This window comes from Peromyscus eremicus, chromosome 9 (assembly GCF_949786415.1).
Source record: "Peromyscus eremicus chromosome 9, PerEre_H2_v1, whole genome shotgun sequence".
Lineage (NCBI taxonomy): Eukaryota > Metazoa > Chordata > Mammalia > Rodentia > Cricetidae > Peromyscus > Peromyscus eremicus.
In genome coordinates, this window is record NC_081425.1 from 87632783 (window position 1) to 87655704 (window position 22922).

The following is a 22922-nucleotide window of genomic DNA, read 5'->3' on the forward strand; positions in this document are numbered from 1 at the left end:
ACAAGCCATACATAAACAATTGGATTCCTTAATAAGCAAAGCTGAGAATCACCTCAGAGATAATCCCAAAGTCTACTCATTTATATCTGCACAATATAAAATGCTTAATTTGCAGCTCCACATTACTAAATTCAACTGTTTCATCTGCCTCACTTTGATTCTCTTACAGCAGAAAACAGCCACTGTTTGGAGGACTCATTTCATCACAAAACAATATGAAATAAACTCCTGCTATGCCAATCTGACAAACTATCTAGCCCTAGTTTTATCATACTAGATAAACTTTAGATTATATATAAAGCACAAAAGCATATAGAAAACAATTACTTCCATATTTATCTTTTTTCAACAAGAAAAGCTTAGAATCACCCTCTAAGACAAACACTTTTACTTCCTGAAGTATGCCTACACTCTTTGACATACACAAAAGCAAACACAGATAACCAGAAAGCCACGTTTACATCTTTCAAATGTAGCTTATGGTCAATGCCTACCTCACTGGTAGAAAGAAGAGTAGGGTACTGTACAGATGCTGCATCAACTTCTAGCAGTGGGCTTTGAGCACCCTTAAAATGGACGTTTTCAATTTTTGTACAAGTATGCTGCTCACAGTCTTTCTTATCTAAAGCAGGATTCAACTCATATTCACACTTTTGTCTTAGCTCTTCACAGGTACTACTACTACTCAATCCTAAGGCCTTGTTGACTGTATCTGTCAGGAATGCATCTGAGTGTCGTGCATTTGCTAGTGCTTCTGATAACCAATTATAAATCTTGTGGACGTCTCCAGTGTTACATGCCTCTTCTTGCTGCAGTCTCAAGTTAGGATCATGTCCAAGTAAGCCAATGGATTGTGGAGACTCTGAGGAAAAGAAAGAAAAACCATCTCTTGTATTTTAAAAGCCAGTATACTTATTTATATGACAGAATGAAAACACTTAACATATTTTAAAAATAAAACTTAGAAGTCATTTGTAAGGCATTTATGGGTAGGAACTAAAATATTTTAACTTAGATTTTACAAATATGTGTCCTCTACTATAACTGTTTCTGAAAATTTGAAGAGCACATGAAAGAGCAAGAAACATGGCAATGCCCTGGTTAGTCTGAAAACAAAGCCTTGAAAAGCCAAATACTGAAGATGAAACTGATCTTAAGTTAATAAAACAATGCAGAGAGGATACTGAAATGAACTGAGGAAATTTAAAAACCAGGGAGGACACAAAAGAGATAAGACATACACACTGAAAGTAAAGAGATACCTAAGTCAAGTGAAGAAAAAGCCTAAAAGTTGTAACAGACAACAGCACCGTCGAATAGAACTTTCTGCAATGACTGAAATATTCCTATCAGTATGCTCTAATACAGTTGTATGGCTGGTGAAATGTAGTTTTATTTCATTTCAACTAATTTAAACTTAAAGAGCTATGTGTAATGACTACCACAATAGATAATTCAAGAATAAAAGTAAAGATTCCCCCCAGGGGAGTCCTTGCCCTGGAGGAAATGGGGCTGGGGGGTGGGCTGGGGGGAGGGGGGGCTGGAGGAGGGAGGACAGGGGAATCCATGGCTGATATGTAAAATTAAACTAAATTATAAAATAAATTAAAAAAAAAAAAAAGCCGGGTGGTGGTAGCGCACGCCTTTAATCCCAGCACCCGGGAGGCAGAGGAAGGCAGATCTCTGTGAGTTCAAGGCCAGCCTGGGCCCTAGAGTGAGTTCCAGGAGAAGTCTCCAAAGCTACACAGAGAAATCCTGTCTCGAAAAACCAAAAAAGAATGACCATTCAGCTGACAGCTTTAGAGAACTGTCGGACAATAAGTAACAATAATATCTTAAAAAAAAAAAAGTAAAGATTCCAGTTCTGGTGGCACACGCCTTCCAAGATACTTGGGAAGCCAAGACAAGTGGACAGCAAAAGATTAGCCTGGTCTGAAGAACGAGCTAAAAGCCAATCTGGGCAACTTAGTGAAACCTTGTTTCAAAAAGTAAAGAGAGTTGGGGATGCAGTTCGGTGGGTATGTGCTTATCTACTTATCTACCGTGAACAAGGCTTATGGTTCACTCAGAGCATAAAAGTATACATTATAGCAAGGACGTTTATCTGTCCAACCTAGTCAAAGACAAACACATCTGAAAAGAAGACAAGATTTCTGAGCACAAAACAAAAGCCCAAAACCTCACATTTCATGTTTCTGAACTAGCCAGTATAAAAAGGTTAAAACACTGAGTATTTAATTTACTTACAATACTTAAACACACTATGGTAACAGTCTCCCATTTCTATCAACTGAAAAGGGTACAACAAAGGAACACAACAGGAATTGTATAAATCTAAGAAATTTCATTTTAAAGCTCAGAAGGGTCCATTCATTAAGCAACAGCCTAAAACAATCCAACAAACATCTCTCACTGTAAAAACAAAATATAGTGTAAGCGCTAAGTTCAAGCTAAGCTTAAATGTATTGAGTATACTTTATATTAGCCTAAACTGAACAATTAAGAAATATGACACAGCAGGGTAATTATTTTTATATAGGATCAAACAGTAAATATTTTAAACATCATGGACCATACAGTCTTACTGCAATTCTGCCACCTCAGTGTGAAAGCAGCTTTATACACATAAATGAATGGCCATAGTTGTATTCTTTTGTGTGTGTGTTGGGGGGGGGGGGGGGTTCGAGACAGGGTTTCTCTGTGTAGTTTTGGTGCCTGTCCTGAATCTCACTCTGTAGGCCAGTCTGGCCTGGAACTCAGAGATCCACCTGGCTCTGTTTCCTAAGTGCTGGGATTAAAGATGTCCACCACCGATGCCCAGCATCGTGGTTGTATTCTAATACATGTATTCAAAAACAGGAGTAAACTCTTTCACTCCTTAACTGCTTGAGGGATCTGTGGATAGTTACTATGTCATCACAAATGACATAGTAACTATCTGAACCAGGACGTTCATGACCAACCAAATACTTCAAAGGAAACAAATGATTATTCAGTCTGTCACCCTGGAAAGTCAATAGTGAGACAAATTCAGGAAAAAAGAAATGTACAACACCAAACCTGATCCTTGTATTTGGGATTAGAACCCATTTTGGTGGTGGCAAGGTAACTGAATTTGGGATGGTTTATGTCTTCTCGGATTGTACAAAGAAAAACTTCCGGGCGGTGGTGGCGCACGCCTTTAATCCCAGCACCCGGGAGGCAGAGCCAGGCGAATCTGTGAGTTCGAGGCCAGCCTGGGCTACCAAGTGAGTTCCAGGAAAGGCGCAAAGCAACACAGAGAAACCCTGTCTCAAAAAAAACAAAAACAAAAAAAAAAACTGAGCTATAACACACAGCTAAAGAACATAGCGTGTTGAGAAAGAAAAGGACCACAAGCCAACAGCAAAAGGAACATGTCAGCACTGGCAAAAAGTAAGCTAGAGAGTGGATAACCGTCAAAGTGTGAAGCCACTGCAATGACTTATTTGCTGTGAGTGTACTATTTCTAAGGGTAGGATTAATAAACTGTAAAACTTCCAACGTCAACCAATCCTGAACGAGCCAGGCAGGCATGCTCACACCTGTAACTGTACTCCCTGGGAAGCTGAGGAAGGAAGACTGGTGAGAATTCCAGGCCAGTCAGAGCCCCTGTGACACCCTGCCTCAAAAAGAAAAAAACATAGAACCCAAACCCAACCAAGTACCTAGGACAGTTTGTATCTGGCTCTTAAGCTTAGTAATCTGGGAATTACTATAACATGGGAAAGAACAGAACCAAGGTTATGTATTTTAGTTATTATCATAAAAGTAGTGTGTTATTTTACCTTCATATAGATGATAATTATCAGATGAATTGCTGGTTTTGGCGAACTTTCTCATATTTTCAGGTAGATCCTCAAGCTTCCTCTTCAAGATACTTTTGCTTCTAGGATCTTCTGTATCTGGGTCCCCACCCACATTTTTTTTGGTACATTGAATTAAATTAATCAATTCTTTGACTCTATCCTTATCATAATCTAAAGAATGAGATGACTTCTGCTGTACAGGTTCAGTAGTTTCACCCCTTGAGCCATTTCGTTTTCCAAATTTCATTTTTGAACCATTAATTTCTTCTTCTTGACCTTCATAATCTGAAAGTGGACTAAATTGTTGACGTTTTCGATTTTCTTCAAATAACTCTTTTAATTTAAAAATAGGTAACTGATACATTTCTGGCTGAAAAATGTAGGTATGTAAGCAGTCGTCAATATGAGATTTATTTCTTGGTGCCGAGTATAGGAATTTTTTATCATCTAATCGTGAATCGTATGAAAACATGAAAAATTCCCGCTTACCTGAACCAAAACCTCGCTTAAAAAATTCACTTACGTACTTCTCAACAACAGAATGAAAATTTATAGTGTTTATATCTTTGAATTCTTTTCGACACTGAATTAAAGCAAACTGTAAAAACTGAGTTATTTTTAATATATCTGATATGCTCTCATGTTTCTCCTGTGGTGCTGGATTCGTTACACCTTTCTGTGCTGCAAATAAACAAAAAGTAAACCATAGTAGCAATAGGGAAATCAATCAAATATAAATCATCATACTACTGAAGTATAACAACATTTGAACATTAATGTTGAGCCAGTGAGCATCTGCTTCTGATACACAAGTAGTACAGCAAACTGACAAGCAGCATGCTTCTGCTTAAAATGAGCCAGTAACCCAAACAAATGAAAGGGAAAACAGACTTTTAATGGGAAAAAAACCTCCTCACTAACGATCTTCACTTCCTTTTGCCCCCAAGTCAACACAAATGGTGGCAAGCAAATTGCAAAGAATGGGGAGAAAGTAAGATTTGAGATTCTAAGCAGTATCACTCCTGCAAATGACAACAATGTCACTCCATTTTTCTCATAAAGTAACAACATTAACTTTATATAAACTCATTTTCCCATAAGCACATATCTATGTACTGAGAAGTCACAACTGAAAACTCCAGGCTTAATCCAAAAGCCTATTAGTGGGAATTCCTTAATATAATATTCAAGTTTGTTGTTAAAAAAGGCCAACAACAAAATCTTCTCTAACATAAATATTCCAAATTCTCATTAACTACAAATGGCCTAATGTTTAATATAGCATATGATACTTTAAAATCACTAAAACTTGAATGCAAAAATGAATTAGAGAAAAATATGTCACACAAAACTCTAAACTGTAGTACTGAAACAATTATAATAAAACTTCATTAATGAAAGCACTGAAAAAAGAGAAAAAGAAAACAAACAAAAAAGCCCCTAAAATTTCATAGTTAAGAGAAACACTTCAAAGGCAGGAGTAATGGCATACACAAAAATACGGAGGGGAGCACATCAAAGTCATGTTTTATACCACTAATTCCACAGAACAGATTTAGACAAAATAGAATGTAAGTGTACTGAAAAGATTTCAATAATATCTACCAGCAATTATACTTCAACATTAAAAAAAAAAAACAACTTACTGATAATTAGGCATCTAGGTTCTTGAAACAGAAACAAAGCATGTAGGATTCGAGACTTGACAGTCTGATGTTCTAAAGAAAAGAAAAAGCCAAATTCATTAGCAAGCAACTTTTTTTTTTTTTTTAATTGTAAAAATTAAAGCCAGACTACCTACCATATGGAGAAATCATCTGGTAAGGAGAAAGAAGAAAAAGGTATCCTCGGTCTCCTAAAGGTTTTACAAGAACCTGCAGTTTGGAGAGGCAGAAGAGGTATATTCACCATATTATTACTACTACTTTAAAGTAGACACAACACTTGGTACTAAGTATAAAGAAGTATAATAATTTTTTTTAAAGAAAATAATGCAGCCAGGTGGTGGTAGCGCATGCCTTTAATCCCAGCACTTGGGAGGCGGATCTCTGTGAGTTCGAGGCCAGCCTGATCTACAGAGCGAGATCCAGGACAGGCACCAAAACTACAGAGAAACCTTGTCTCAAAAAAAACAAAACAAACAAACAAAAAAAAACCAAAAAACAAACTAACTATGAAGATCTCAATCAAGTGAAAATTTATGTTCATAATAACATAATATGTTCTTGAAATAATTATAGTTAGCTGTGAAAAATAACTTGATGCTAAAATATACAGATTTCTATTATTTATCAGTGCAAAAGACATTAAAAGCATGCTGGACATTGTATATAATAAAGCATACTTTGAAATAACTGCCTATGAAAATTCAAGATAGTGTTCAATGAAATGTTGCTAGAATCTAATCTTAGTTATATTGAGTATCATTCATATTACATAATTTTACCTGCCAGAGATAACCTGAAGTCTCTCAACTATGTAGAGAAAGTAACCCACAAAATAGCAGTAATTACAAAAGACAGAAAAATTCCCCCCAAAGATTTAAAAAGCAGGAAAGATGGCTCAACAGTTAAGGGCACTTGCTTCTTTTGCAGAGGCCCACAGTTGGTTCCTAATACCTCATGGTCTTTTGTAACTCCAGTTCCTGGGGTTCCAATTAAGGGCCTCCATAAGCTCATACAATGAATCTTAAGAAAAATTTACAGGGCAGTAAGAACGGAAAAGCATAGCTCATTTATAGTAGTAAAAGGCAGCCAAGGAAGATTTAGAGTATACTGAAGTTGTATTTTGAAGAATGGGCACAGTGACAACACTCAGAGGTTGCAGGATAGGCAACATTATAAGGAATGGCAAACCATAATATAAGGAACAGTCTGCAAGCATTACAGTACTCATTACTGGCTCCAGGGTAAGAATAGAGTAGGGAGAATGGGTAAATATTTAATAGACATCAAGATGCAAAGATCAAATAGTGAAAGAAAAAACGAATTCCAATTTATCCAGGAACATCTTTAGTGTGCATACTCTTGTAACTACTTCCTTTGATAACAACAAAACAGATCTGATGGCACTGTGTCAGAGGAAAAGAAAACATAAAACATTTATTTCGGGACCTACTAAGATAGCTTCTGGATTAAAGGATGAAGTGAACAGAAAAGGGTATTTGTATTATGAAAAGTGTGCTACTTGAATTGCTATTAACAATAAAGATAAAAAGTGACTGCACTAACAAAAAAGACTATGAAAGCACAGCAGTATCACGTTTGGAGGTTTCAAAGTGCTTCCAGCTAGCCAGCCAGGGTAACTTCTCCTCTTTAATTCACTCTATTAAAAAGTAACTGTCAGGTGCTCTAGCAACAGCTCTTTTAGACCAAAAGCTTCAGTAAGCTGGTTGGTAGCATGAGCCAAAACTGGGAGCGGAGGTGGGAGTCCAGAAGATCAATTGAGCCAGAAAGATCCCAATCTAGAAATTATTCATGAAACTTAGGGGATCCTCCCCTTTAAAAAAAAAAAAAAAATTATACATAGTGTAGGTCAGTTGCCAGGTCTGGAGTTAGATAAAGGGAGCTCACGTCAGGAGTTAGATTTTTGTTTTAAGGTTTATAAAAGTTACATATACCCTAAAGTGGCCTTACCTTATCTCCTAGAAACTTCCTAGGCTAGGCTACATCATACTGCTAAGTGACATGTAGCATGAATTTCGAGATGTTGGCCTTATAATTACCATTAATCTTAGAGCCACAGACACAGATAACTCATAGTATACATGTAGACAATGTACCTGCAAAATTATTTCAAATCTAAATACTCTAGTCTAAAATATTCAAAATATTATATGCCTTTCCTTAATATTTTGCTCAAGTCCTAGCTGTTAGAACAGCATAGTAAGAGTAGGGAGTATGGGTAAATATTTAATAGACATAAGTAAGTCTGTGCTTACTGAGGAAAACTAGTTACCCGCCTTTAACATCACACTCACTCCAAATATAATACCACATTTCACAAATTTAATGGTTTACAGACTATAAAGAACCACTGAATCAGCTGAGTATAGTGGGGCAAGCCTTTAATACCAGCACTTGGGAGGCAGAGGCAGGTGGATCTTTGTGAGTTTTAGGCCAGTCTGGTCTACAGAGCTAGTTCCAGGACAGCCAAGGCTACATACACAGAGAAACTTTATCTCTAATAAATGAATGAATGAATGAATGAATGAATGAATGAATGAATGAATGAAAGAAAGAAAGAAAAAGGAAGGAAGGAAGGAAGGAAGGAAGGAAAACAAGGAGAAAAGAACCACACTGTACCCAGACACCCATGGTGTATGAGTAGTCTATATTCAAAGCCACTAAGTCCTATCTGAAGCATAAGCCCAAAGAGAAACATTTCAGCCAAATCTTCGAGACAGGGTTTCTCTGTGTAGCTTTGTGCCTTTCCTGGAACTCACTTGGTAGCCCAGGCTGGCCTCGAACTCACAGAGATCCGCCTGGCTCTGCCTCCCGAGTGCTGGGATTAAAGGCGTGCGCCACCACCGCCCTGCTCAGCCAAATCTTGAAATCTCTATGCTTTTGTTGCCTCTAGTCAACTATACTTGACTACTGTGTTCCCCCTTTAAAACTCTATTTAATATAATTTGTACATTTTTCCTACTTTATTTTACTGTTTTGATTTTTCAGGTAACATTACAGGTGCTGGACATGGTGGCACACACATACAATCTCAATACCTGGGAGGTTAAATCAGGAGAATCAGAGTTCAAGGCCATTAACTACATGAAGCACTGTCTAAAACACCAAAAACCAAAACAAAAAGTATAAACAATATGGAAGAACAAATTAGAGAGGCTGGAAAGATGGTTCAGTAGTTAAAAGTGATAGTTGCTCTTCCAGAGGACCCAGGTTTGATTCCTGACACCCATCCAGTAAATCTAGACGCAGGGGATCTAACACCATCCTCTAGCCTCTACAGGCATCAGGCACTCATGTGGTGCACCGACATATATGCAGGCAAAACACCCATACACTAAAAATAGAAAGCAAAAGTACACGATTAGCTTACAATCTTATATCACTGATCTGACAGAGAAAAACTATACTAAATGAGATTCAGTAGGAACAAGATTCAAACTCCCAAAGGCTTCAATTTGCAATTACAAGATGTAAAGGATAACATTATAAAATATTTATAGACAAACCAGAACTGAAAATATATTTACACAAAACCAATTCAACAAATGCTTAAAATGTTCTCCTGAATAGTCAAGGAGTGAAAAAAAACTGAGACACACAAAATGTACCATTATCAATGAACTACTATTTAGCCGTAAAAGGGAATTAAGTACAGATACAGACTATAACATGGAGATGAATATATATATGTGTATATATATATGTGTGTGTATATACATATATATACGAATATATATATACACACACATATATATATTTTCACTCAGTAAATGAATACAGGCACAGAAAGTCACATAGTGTATGACTTTATTAACAAAAAAATGCCCAGCATATAAATGGCTGTGAGAGATTTGGAGGAAGAAAGCTGAGTGCTTAATTACTACAGGATTTCCTACTGGGGTTACAAAAAAGTTACGGAATTAAATAATGATACTGGTCAAAAATACTCATCTACTGCAAACTACTGAATTACTGCCTACTTAAAAATGACTCAAATGCCAGGCAGTGGTATCACATGCCTTTTTAATTCCAGCACTCAGGAGGCAGAGGCAGGTGGATCTCTGTGAGTTAAAGGCCAGCCTGGTCTACAGAGCGAGTTCCAGGACAGCCAAGGCTATTACACGGTGAAATCCTGTCCCAATCTGACCCTCTGCCATCTCCGGCCAAAAGAAAAAAATTGCAGGGGGTTAACAAAGAAGTCTGACATACTCCTCTTCCTGCTCATAAAGTTAAGACTACAGAAAATGAAGGAGAGGTATCAGAAAGAGAATTAGCAATCTCTCCAGAAATGAAGACAGAAATCCAGACCAGAAAAAAAAAAAGTAGATACATAAAGATACATAAGAAATTACTACCTAAATACTGTGATTCTCACACACACACACACACACACACACACACACACACACACACACACACACGAGGGGGGGGGAGGACAGGGAAGAGGCGAGAAAGGGAGAAAATAAAAACTAAAAAGCAACCAGAAAACTAGATCTGATGACACAGGCATGTAATCTCAGCTACTTGGGAGACTGAGACAAGAGGATCACAAGTTCAAGGGCAGCCTGAGAAACTTAGACAGATCCTTTCTCAAAATATAAAAGAAAAAAGAAAGGACTGGGAATTACAGCTTTGTGGGAGTACTGGTCTAGCATAAGCGAAGCCCCAGGTTCCATGTTCAGTTCTCTGGGAGTTAAGGGCAACCTACCAAAAATATATACTTAGATTAAGAGCTAACCTCTCACTCCTAATAGCAGCAAAAAAAAAAACACCTTGTAAGACAGGAATCTCACACTTGTACCCATATTAAAACCTTCTCTTGGACCAGGTGAGGTAGTATATGCTACTAATCACAGCCTTTGGTAGCGAGAAGCAGGAAGAGATCACCAAGGTTAGCTCAGTCTACATAATGAGTTCCAAGCCAGCCAGGGTTACACAGTAAGACCATGTCTCAAAACAAATGAAAAAATTTCTTAGTAAACTCCATTTTTTTTCAAAACAAATAAAAATTGTCCCATTTCAACCATTATGGAATATATACTTATGAACAAAGGACGCATATAAAAACATGGGACTTAAATCTGAAAAACATCAAACTAACATCTATTCAGATTACAGTGCAATTAAGTAAGAAATAAGAAAGCAAAGAAAAGCTAATGTTGTATATTTGAATCTGTAAATATGCTACTGGCAGACATGGATAGATGGCTCAGCAATTAGGAGCACATGCTCTTGCAGAACACTTGGGTTTGATTCCCAGTAGAGATTTACAACCACCTATAACTCGAGTTTCACAGGATCTGAAGGCCTTTTCTAGCATCCACAGGCATTAAGTATGCACACAGTGTACATACATACATGCATGCAAACACACACATAAAATAAAAACACATTTTTCAGAAACAAATGCTAATGTCTCTCCTCAACAAAACAAATTAACTGTTCAGAAGTCTCTTTGTCTCATTTAGTATTCCATAAACATTTTTGACAATAATACAACATTTATAGTCACAATATTTAATAAAAATGGGTCTACACAAAGTCCACTGTCATGAGTAAAGGAAGAGTACTATATCAACTTTACATAGCAAACTCCAGGCCAGCCAAGACTACACAGCAAGAGCTTGTCTCCAAAGTAAAAAAGTACTAATAGTAAAATACTATTAACTAAATGAGAGCACTCAACAAAGACCTTGTAGGACTTCCAGAGGCAAAAATAAACTGAAATATGGTAACTTATTAATATAGTATTTTCAAGGGATAATGGGAATATTTAAAACTTTTCACTCACAAGTTTTTCTTTCTCCAGTTTTTGCAGTAAACACTCCATGTTACTTCCAATTCTTGTCTTTTCGACAACTTCATAAAGGCTACAGTACATCCCATTCTTTAAAACTGATACAAAGAAAAAATACACAGTAAAATATCAAATCAGGTCTGCTTCTTGCATATTTTAGTAAAATGAAATTACTTTACCTTCATTAGGACCCAAGTATGTGTCTTTATAAAGCAATGCAGGAGGAATTTTCTGTTTCAAACAATCAATACTCATAACTGTTTCAACATCTAACTTCTCAGGACTGAAAGAAAATATAAGAGTATGTTTGGCATACCTGCACTTTTAACTCTAGCAATGTTATCAGACACATTAAAATATACTTAATGAGGGTCAGGGCTGGGGATGCAACTCAGTTGGTTCAGTGCTTGCCTAGCACACAGAAGGCCCTGAGCTTAATCTCCAGTATCATATAAACCAGGTGTGGTGGCACATCCCTGTAATGCCAGCATTTGGGAGGTGGAGAAGGCAGGAGGAATCACAGGTTAAAGGTTATCCTCTGCTACACAGTGAATTTGCAACAAGATGCTACATTAGACTTTGCCTCAAGGTCAACAAAATAAAATATACCTGATGGGAAAATGTATGTATTTATTAATAGCTTAACCTTACTCTAAAGAGACCTGATATAGGAGCTCAGGTAACTACACTCAGGTAAGTCGCAAATGGCAATATCGCCAACCTTACATCCTTAATCAGAAGCTAATCCTTCATGCCAACTTTACTAATGAAAAGAATAAATAGTTGTCATTCACAGTTACAGTATGAGCTGGCATAGCTCTTCTTTTCTTTTGGAGATGCTGAGGATCAAACCCAAGGGTTGTACGGCAGGCAAGCATTCTACCACTGACCTATATCTTCAAGCATTACACTATCTTCTGCATATTAACAATCAACTTTTAATTCTAATATATGTCATATGAATTATAAACTATAAACTACACACACACACACACACACACACACACACACACACACACACACACATTAACTTACCACATCAAAGCTTTTTTCAACAAAGAAATGTTTAACCACCACCACCATCCCTTCTTTGTTTTGAAGCAAGTTTTGCTATGGTTTGCATCACAGAGGTCACAATGCAGCCAAGAGTACCTCTGAACTCAAGATCCTCTGCTTGAGCCTCCCACGTACTGGGATTACAAGTATGTTCCACCATATGTAGCTAAAATTGGTCAACTTTTAAATCTATTATATACAAACTGATAAATATATCTAAGTAGAATAAAATTTAAACTCATCATTCAGACTTAAAACCACTCAGGATAGACTATCCACCTGACTAGTAATCTTCAAAGTAGAGAACCAGAGCTTGTTTGCCAATTAACTTCCTGAAGTTACAGAATCAACCATTTTAGAAAAAAATTAACATTTACATTTAAGTTTTTATGGACCACAGTAAAATTTAAGATTGAAAAAGATAAATAGTAAGCAGGCCAGGAATGGTGGTGCATATCTATAATCCTATCACACATGAGGCTAAAGCAACAAAGACTACCTGGGATATATAGTGAATTCCAATCCAGAATAAGGTAATTTCAAACCAATTTTTTAAAAAGAAACAAACAAGAAACTAAAGAAACTAAGTCTTCTTAACTGTTAATTACTATTTTCTTTTTAATTTTTAAGTTGTCTACCAACATGAAATAAAGGGTTCTGTCATTATATTTTGTTGTCATTTATTCTCCTTCCCCATGATCCTCCCTCTGCCCCTTCCCACTATTTTATTTTAATGTAATATACTTACAGCTTGACAGGCAAAAAGGCACGAGTGGCCGACCTCAAAGAAATGTAACATAGAAGCTTTCCTTTATTTAAAAGTTGTCCTTTCCACAAGGTGTAGTTACATTTTTCTAAACAAAAGAAACAAGAGCCCAGTTGCTTCATAGCCCAGACGGTAAATATTTTCTAGAAATGAAAAGTATCTAGAAATAAGGTTTAAATACAAAATAAACATAGAAGTGACATGCCCTTCAGGGAAAGGTTCAAAATATTAGTTTCCGGTATCTTTTCCCTTTAACAAAAAACCATTCCAACTTCAAAGAACATCCAATCTGTCTAAGTGCCCTCATTAGAAGCAAAACAAACAATACAGTCACTGTCCCAAAGGAGACTATATTAAACCTGGTTAATGTCTCCCTCTTCTGTTTATTTTTTTTTTGTGATAAAGAAACTTAAAAAGTAGTACTTTTAAATTTTCTTTATCAAAATTAAAAACCTCTGGTGAATATAATGCTTTTAAAGTGTTCAATTGTAAAACCCATTTTTTTTTTTCCAATTCAAAGTGCTAGAAATTCCGGTCCACCTTCAGAAGCAGTAGCATCTTCTAAAAGGAGTCCTTATGTTTGAATGATCAAGTACTGATGCTACAACATTATAACATGACCTCACTTGATAAACATACTTTTATTATGAAAATAAAACAAAACACTGAACTTATTAATCTTTCACTGTTTATATTTGCAACTTATAAAAGTAAAAAAAATAAGACTCTTACCTATGTTTCTATCTGCATTAAAGCTGTTAGATCTACAAATAATTTTTTAAAAAGAAAGGAAAATTATTACTGATTGGAAACAACATGAAAGTTAACATTTAGGACCCTGACATACTGTCTGTGTTTTTGTTGTTGCTGTTGTATTTTCCAGTGCTGGGGATGGAACCCATCACCTCACACATATACAGCAAGCAATTTAAACTGAACTAAAGCACCAACCTATGAGTGCCATTTCCAATGGAACTATAGAAGAGAACAAAATTCTTCCAAGAAAAACTTATTCTTTATAAAATTTAGTAAACCTAAATCTTAGAAGTACTTACTGTTCTATTACTGTATTTGCCAAAATTTATGAGAGCTGTTTTATATTTCAAAAAGTATCCATTAGCAGACATAAGACTATTAATACCTCTGTTGACTATATCTTGAAAATAAGATATAGAAAAAAAATAAGAAAAAACAGCCTCTCTATATAAATTACATTCTTTAGACACTTAATAAACATTTAACTTTAAGCTCTTATTATTTACTAGGCATAATTCAGGGTAACAGAATTTTAAGTATAAACGGAACAGTCCCTTATTTCAAACAAATTACAATCTAATGATGAAGAAAGTTAATTATCAACAAGTACAGTTTCTTAGATGATGACGGTTTCAAGAGCTACACAGAAAAGACCAGTACCAAAGTTAAAAAAAAGAAAACAAACAAACAAACAAACCAGAGAACACCCAATGACAGGAAAGGCTAGAGGAATCCTAAGAAATAGCTATGCAATTAACTGGGGAAAAGGAAGACCAGCAAACGTGGGGTCCTGAGGCTGAAGTCCTCATGGCACACTCATAGTACAGGATGGATGTTTCATCCATCAGTGTTTGTTTGAGACAATCTAGGGGTCAACAGAAGGGATTCAAAAAAGTAGGAAAAGAGCCAAGCACTCTCAAACATTCAGGAGGAAGAGGAAAGTGGATCTCTGTAAGTTTGAGACCAGTCTGGTCTATATAGCAAGTTCCAAGACAGCCATGGCTACATAGAGAGTTTGTACCAAAAGAAAGAAGATGCTGGGCAGCGGTGGCACACGTCTTTAATCCCAGCACTCAGGGGCATAGCCAGGCAGATCTCTGTGAGTTCGAGGCCAGCCTGGTCTACAGAGTGACATCCAGGACAGGCACCAAAACTACACAGAGAAACCCTGTCTCCAGAAAAAAAAAAAAAAGAAAGAAGAGACAGACAGACACACAAACACACACAGAGAGATGGAGAGGAAGGGAAAGAAAGAAAATTAACAGTCACTACTTTCAGGGATATGACTCTCATTTATAAGTGGTATGTCCTTTAAAGACCATCTATGAAAAAATGCTACAGTAAATGTGTATGTCAGCATTCATACACATGAAGCAAAAGTGAGACACACACTCATATCTGTATTACATGAACTAGTACTTGTCGAGGTTTTGAGGGCTTATTAATGTGGGGGAAAAAAAAAAAAAACCAGAAGTGCTTTATCAGTAGGGCTTGGTAGCTCATACCAGCACTCAAGAGGCTGAGGTAGGATCTTCTCAATCTTAAACCTAAGCTATAGTAAACTCTAAGACAGCCTGGGCTATAGTATATAATACAACTCTATATCCAAAGAGTACTCCTTCTCAAGCACATTTGACTTTAAAAACAGACAGAGATCATCCTAGGGAAAAAAAAAAAAGCATCCTTAAAGATATGTATCATTTAAGATATGTGTTTTTTGTTTTTTTAAATAGTTAGAAAAGTTACTTTAAGTGTGGTTATAAACTCAAAAAGAAAATAATTATCACTTGACTCTTAAGACGAGGAATGTCTAGGCATTCCATTAAATAGTGCATTGGTTTGGGACAGAGCTTTAGAGAAACTCTTCTTTTTTGTTATTGTTGTTGTTTTCGAGACAGGGTTTCTTTGTGTAGCTTTGGAGCCTGTCCTGGACCTCGCTCTGTAGACCAGGCTGGCCTCAAAATCAGAGATCCGCCTGCCTCTGCCTCCTGAGTGCTGGGATTAAAGGCGTGCGCCACCACCGCCCAGCTTCAGAAACTCCATTTTTAAGAGTTTCTAAACAAAATTAAACAAAATTTCTGTTTGGGGAAGGCAGGGACTCATGTAAAGAAGATGGCTTCAAATTCACTGGACAGCCAAGGCTGACCTCTATGTCCCAAGTGCTGGGAGTACAGGCACATACCACAACGAGTTAAAATGTCAAAGTACATGTAAACCTTCAAAAAAAAAAAAAAAAAAAGAAAGCCCCACAGTTTAGCTAGGTGAATAAAAGCAAATTTTAGTTCCTGTTTCCATAGTAGTGGTCATCCTTCATACTTACCATGAACATGAAAACATCTAGTTAATGTCAAAAAAGGTTGAAGAGAGCAATGGAAGCTTCTGAACTATTTCTCTGTGTAAAATTGTCTTACCTCAGTGAAGACACAAACTTTGGAGTTTGTATATCATCTTTGTAAGTAAAAGACACAACTGCATATGGACAAACATGTCTTGGTCTCCGTCTTAGTTCATCAAAGCCATACTCATAAAAATAATACTAAAAATAAGAAAGCACAAAATTAACATTTCAGAATAGGCAAGTAGTAGAGAAGATATATTTATTTTATTAAAAACCTAAGCACCTTTAAGCAACTCTGGTGGCAAAGAAACTTCCTTGAGCTTATCCACTTAACCAAAACAAAAAAATTGTACTTTCTATGTATTTTATGTACCAGATACCAAAGTATCCCAGAAGTTTACTTCTGAAGTGTTGACAAAAGGAATGTGCAATTGACTTCCTAATGAAAATAAAATAAAATGTAGCCTAAACTAGGTCAGCCCAGAAAAGGCAACTTGATTAAAAAAATAAAAAATACTAAGGACAAAATTTCAACCAATATTAAGTATCATTTTTTGTTAGTGCAAAAGAAAACAAAACCAGAACTCAATTGCAAAGAATGAAGCAAAGAAAGTGCAAAAGAAGATGACAAAAGCCTTTTCCCTCCCCGTTTATGACAGTCACCATGCTGGAGTTTTCTGACTGCAGAAAATGAGAAAGAATGCCTGAGCCTATGATCAAGTCCTCTTCCCTGGGAATTACTGATTTCAATGTTATTTTTCTCAAAATACTTCCAAAACACTTCTTTTTAATATAAAGCTCTGGTTTATAAGTTCTAGAAAACCCAGTTACTAACTATACTTCAAGTCTACCAACAACACTATTATCTAAAAGGAGTGAATTAAGAAAGCTACTGATGCCTTTTGTGAATAATTTTGGTTAAAACCCCCAGCCAAAGACAATTCAACAAGGAGCCAACAAACTATTTTCCACAAATACTGCAGAAAAATTTTGTTATTATTTTATGTTTATGAGTATTTGCCTACATACGTCTGTCTGGGCACCACTTGCCTGTCTGCTGCCTGAGGAAGCCAGAAGGCATCTGATCCCTTGGAACTGGAGTTACAGACATTTGTGAACTGTTATATGGTGCTGACAAACGAATTTAGATCCTCTCCAAGAGCAGTCAAGGATCTTAACTGATCTGCTATCTGTCCAGCCCCAACAAAAAGGTTCACTATATAATTGAAGAGGACAACACCCACAACTAGACATCTTATGCTACCAAGTAAAACCCCCAGGGCCAATAATGGCTTACATCTTCTTAACAGTTGGCCAAAGGAGTGCCATAAACCCATTCAAACATCACAGGCTATTGCCAAAGTTACTGGTTGCCCTGTACAACCTGACAATAAGGCCCTATTGCTGAATACATTATGTCATCAAACATGCAGAAATTGGGCTTGTGCCCAACTAAGGAGCTTCAATTCCTACCAACCAGCACTCATGGTGCTGGAAGGTACTATGCACACTACTAGAAGAGGAAAATAATCATCAGTATTACTCAGCTATGAAATCTTTGACCTACAACAGCAATCTGCCCGCAACATATGCTAATGCATAGTGGTACAAATGTTAATTGGAGTAACCAAACATTTTTCTATTGGATTTAAGGCACACTCCATGAGATGGAACCCTATCACTGCTAAAGTGGCCAAGAACCTGAGACTAAATAAGTCATGGGCCCTAGTGGAAAACCTACTACTATTACTCTGCTAAATGAACACATTAGTAAAATGACTCCTAGTGACATACTACTATACCCATAGATCAGTGCATCACTCAACCCTCACAAGAGATGCTTCTTGTAGATGGGGATTAACAGAGACCCACAGCTGGACAATGTGTAGAGAGTGAGATACTTCGTAGCACTCAGTCCTAAATGGGATGTCTTTATCAAACTCCTCCCCACTCAAGGATCTATGCTAAGAGGTGGCGCGAAGATTATAAGAGCCAGAAATGGTAGATGACTCCAAAAAAACAGCATCACTTAGCCAAAACAGGGCTGATACACATATGAACTCACACATAAGACCTACACAAGTTCAAACCATATAAAAATCCCAGAATGGCCGGGCAATGGTGGCGCACGCCTTTAATCCCAGCACTCGGGAGGCAGAGCCAGGCGGATCTCTGTGAGTTCGAGGCCAGCCTGGACTACCAAGTGAGTTCCAGGAAAGGCACAAAGCTACACAGAGGAAACCCTGTCTCGAAAAACCAAAAAAAAATAAATAATAATAATAATTAAAAAATAAAAAAGTTAAAAAAAAAATATCCCAGAATGAAGAAGGGGAAGTAGACACAAAGTACCACCCCTAACTAAGAAGCTATTTGCAATCAATACCTGCTAAAAAGGGGAAAATCATTTTTCTCCAATGGAAAAACACTGTGTATTATATCAACTCCAGGGTAGGTCCCATGCCTAAGAGTAGTTGTTCAACAAAAAAACAGAGTCCTTGCTTTTTTGTATGCATTTGTTTCAGTTTGATAATTTCTGTCTTATTGTTTGTTTATCTATTTATTTTTGGAGAAAGAAAATGTAGTTGGGTAGGTAGAAAGCTAGGAAAGATTTTGGAGGAGTTGAGGAAGGGAAAACAATGATATATTGAAATATATTGCACCAAAATTTTAAAATTTAATAGGCTGGCATCACTACTTTTCACATACAATACATTAGTTACACACCTTTTACATGCTTATTAATGGGGAAAGCTCACAGGCCTCAAACCTAGACAAAACTACAACTAAGGAATGCTGAGAGCAAGAAAAACAGTCTAGCCTAGAACTCATGATTTTCCCAGTACTGAGGGGGATGAGACAAGAGGATCATGAGTTTGAGGTCAGCCTAAGCTATATAACAAGACCTAGTATTTAAAAAAAAAAAAAAAAAGCCAGACAGTAGAAACAGGAATATCAGGAAAGCTCAGGGACAGCCTCTAGTACCTAAGACCCTGTATCAAAAAAAAAAAAGTAGCCTAGTGTAGTGGCACACACCTTTAATCCAAACATTTAAGAGGCTGAGGCAAAAGAGATCTCTTAGTGAATTTGAGGCCAGTCTGGACTATTAAGCCAACCAAGACTACATAGTGAGACCCTGTCGCAAAAAACTCGAAACAAACTTCATCAACAAAAAACTGACCATGTCAGTATATAGCTTTAATGCCAGTACTAGGCGAGCAGGGCAAAAAGATCTTCGTGAGTTCAAGGTCAGCCTGATCTACATAAAGAGCTCAGAGATACATACTGAGACTTTATCTCAAAAAAATTTTTTTTTTAGAAAAGAAGAGAACATATATATAGTTTTCTGTATATCTGGTAAGGCTTAAAAATATACTCTTGCCGGGTGGTGGTGGTGCACGCCTTTAATCCCAGCACTCGGGAGGCAGAGCCAGGCGGATCTCTGTGAGTTCGAGGCCAGCCTGGTCTCCAAAGCGAGTTCCAGGAAAGGCGCAAAGCTACACAGAGAAACCCTGTCTTGGGAAAAAAAAAAAAATTATATATATACACACACACACACACATACTCTTAAGTTTGTATTCTAATACATCAATAGAACAAACCAAGTACTGTGATTTAAGATAGTCAAGGGGCTTGACCTTTACTTTGAAAAACAAATGGTATTTTATTCACCAACAAGGTTTTTCTAGGGTCCTGAAATGCAGGCATTTCAAGATAATAAGCCGGGCGGTGGTGGCGCATGCCTCTAATCCCAGCACTCGGGAGGCAGTGGCAGGTGGATCTCTGTGAGTTCGAAGCCAGCCTGGTCTACAGAGTGAGTTCCAGGACAGGTTCCAAAGCTACACAAAGAAACTCTGTCTCGAAAAACCAAAAAAAAAAAAAAAAAAAAAAAAAAAAAAAAAAAGATATAGTAAGGTGATGCTGGAGAGATGGTTCACAGTTAAAAGTGCTTGCTTGATCCTGAGGACCAGAGTTTGGATCCCAGTACCCTCTTAACAAGCCAGGTAAGCATCCCATAACTCCAGCTCTTATCTGATCCCCTTTCCTTCGGCTTCCTGTATGCACACACTGGGAGATAGACACACATAAATACAATAAATCTGTCACATTAAAATGGATCCAAACACATACCTGAGTAAGCTCATAGGCTCTGTAAGCCAAAAGGGATGTAATTCTACTGGCATTTTTAGACACATGACATTCATGCTTTGGTGTAGGATCCAAAGCATTTTTACTTAACATAGGTTCCAAGCTTTTTACACTCAGAGGATCATAAACACTCTTTATTTTACCCTAAAATAAAGAGAATATTTTAAGTATCTGTTTAACATCATTTTTACTATATGCTATTATAAGGAAATACAAGTACTATTAAACTATTTACCTACTTATATTACCAACACGTTACTTTCTTCCCCATTATTTTCTTCAGAAACAGTTTGAGAGAGAGAGAGAGAGTGTGTGTGTGTGTGTGTGTGTGTGAGAGAGAGAGAGAGAGAGAGAGAGAGGAGAGAGAGAGAGAGAGAGAGAGAGAGAGAGAGAGAGAGGGGAGAGAGGGGGTGTGTGTGTGTGTGTGTGTGAGAGAGAGAGAGAGAGAGAGAGAGAGAGAGAGAGAGAGAGAGAGAGAGGGTGTGTGTGTGTGTGTGTGTGTGTGTGTGTGTGTGTGTGAGAGACAGAGAGAGAGAGAGAGAGAGAGAGAGAGAGAGAGAGATATTGGTGAGACAGTTCAGCAGGTAAAAAACACCAAGCCTAATGACCTGAGTTTGATTCTCAGGATCCACAAGGTTGAAGGAAGAACTAACTCCCCCAACTCCCCAAGTCTTCCTCTCATCTTCACATGCATCCTGTGACATGTGCACACCCACACCCACATACATTATATTAATAAACATAAAAAAGATCACAAATCAATTACTCTAAAGAGTCTAGAGTATCTTCATATAACACCAAATACAGACTTTTAATTCAAAAACTCCTGAAGTCATGAGAACACTTAAAAACTGAAATCCAAGTTAAATGTTATCTTTGATATATACAAATAAAAGTGAAAATTACCTTCATTATTTTAAAAATAACAACATCACCCACTGCCCCAGCTTCCAAAGGATTAGCCTGTAAGAGATCTGCATATCTACACAGATATATACCTAACAGAAAAAGAAAAATAATTTAAACAATTAGGTTTGTTTTTTTAATCAAAATATTTAACCAATAATAAAAACAGAGGTGTGGCAACTTTTTAAAAGCAATACTACAGACAGTAGAGATAGCTGATGCTTAAACCATAGTAAAACATGAAACTAATCACATTTTTCAAAATCATTTTGACCAGAATAAAACATTTCAAATAGTAATATTTGACCAATTAGAAGTATGCAAAATCAGAAACAAATAAAATCAGCAGTACATTTCAGAACTTAATACTACTCTCCTTGTTTGAAAATATAAAAAACATACAGATTAGTGACTATAAGCAGATTACATTAAGAGTTTTAAATGGCAACTTCATAGTAGTTAAGTATAAATGAAAAACAAAAAAATTACCCATGGAAGGACTGCCCAGAATAGTTATTTTGGACTGGCCCACCTGCAATCCTTTTTCACATATGCTTTGAACCTAAGTAAACAAAACAAAACATTTCAGTTTGAAATCATAACAAGAAAAATTTATAAAATTTCAAAATGTAATCTTATAAACTATACCTTACAGAAATTTTACACACAAATGTCAGCTAACTATTAAGTATTAATGTAAAACTTGCTTAAATTTCTTAGGTAATCCTATCAGAAACTTATCTTTATTTATGCTACTTGTGGCAGATACTGTCATAAAGAAAAGAAAATTAAGACCAGAAAAATACTTATTTTAAGGTTTTTAATACTCTTATTTATGTGCAATATGTATTTGTGTGTGGCAGTACCCTCAAACACCAGAAGAGGGCAGTGGATTCTCTGGAGTTACAGGCACTTGTGAGCTGACTAATATGGGTGCTGGGAATTGAACGCAGGTCCTCTTGAAGAGCAGCAAGTACTCTTAACCTCTGAACCACTTCTCCAGCCCCAAGCAAAATATCTAAAGAGAAAGTTAACCACTACTTTTAATTAAAGGGGGAAAAAATGGCTATAAGAATATAGTCAGCATTATATAAGACAATCTTGTTTTCATAAAAGAAAATGTTCAATCAAGCACGTTCTAAGAGAAGAAACAAAAACAATAAGAGAAACAATGATTACATTTGAAAAAGAAATTGCAAAATATATACTTTGCCCCACTGAATCATTTCTTCTACTTATATGTCAATAAAAACATTAGGTTATGGTGAATGCCTAGAACCCCAGATGGCTGACAGCAAAATGCCCCCAAGTTCAAGAGCAACCTTATCTCAAAAACAAAAACAAAAACAAAAACAAAAACAAAAACAAAACAAAAACAAACAAACAAAAAACCAAGGGCTGGAAAGACAACTGTTTAAGAGCTCATACTGGTCTTCTAGAGAACACAAATTTAATTCCCAGTATACTCCTATCAGGCATGAGTTACTCTGCCTATAACTCTCATTCTAGGAAATCCAATATACACCTAAACTCATGTGCATACACATACACTTTATTAAAAATAAAGTAAATAAACTTAAATCATAAAGAATAAACAAGGATGAGCTAAGATGGCTTAGTAGGTAAAGGCACCTACCACCAAGAC

The 22922-nt window shown here is 36.6% G+C and overlaps 1 protein-coding gene across 7 annotated transcripts in view; it reads right to left on the reverse strand.

Moving 5' to 3' along the window:
• Positions 1-22922, reverse strand: part of Tasor (transcription activation suppressor) — a 71987-nt gene that overhangs the window by 33639 nt on the left and 15426 nt on the right. For 6 of the 7 annotated variants that reach the window (XR_009381318.1, XM_059273970.1, XM_059273969.1 and 3 more), the window contains exons 4-15: positions 21767-21839; positions 21278-21369; positions 20354-20515; positions 16299-16423; positions 13864-13895; positions 13114-13219; positions 11489-11592; positions 11304-11407; positions 5629-5701; positions 5474-5545; positions 3807-4508; positions 495-862 (exon numbers count right to left, since the gene is read on the reverse strand). Coding sequence is in view for 6 of the 7 variants with exons in the window: in XM_059273970.1 (XP_059129953.1) it covers positions 495-862; positions 3807-4508; positions 5474-5545; positions 5629-5701; positions 11304-11407; positions 11489-11592; positions 13114-13219; positions 13864-13895; positions 16299-16423; positions 20354-20515; positions 21278-21369; positions 21767-21839 (2013 nt within the window). In the remaining variant the exon portion in view is untranslated. Of the gene's footprint in view, positions 1-494; positions 863-3806; positions 4509-5473; positions 5546-5628; positions 5702-11303; positions 11408-11488; positions 11593-13113; positions 13220-13863; positions 13896-16298; positions 16424-20353; positions 20516-21277; positions 21370-21766; positions 21840-22922 lie in introns of those variants that run through there. The other variant, XM_059273973.1, reaches the window with a different exon arrangement.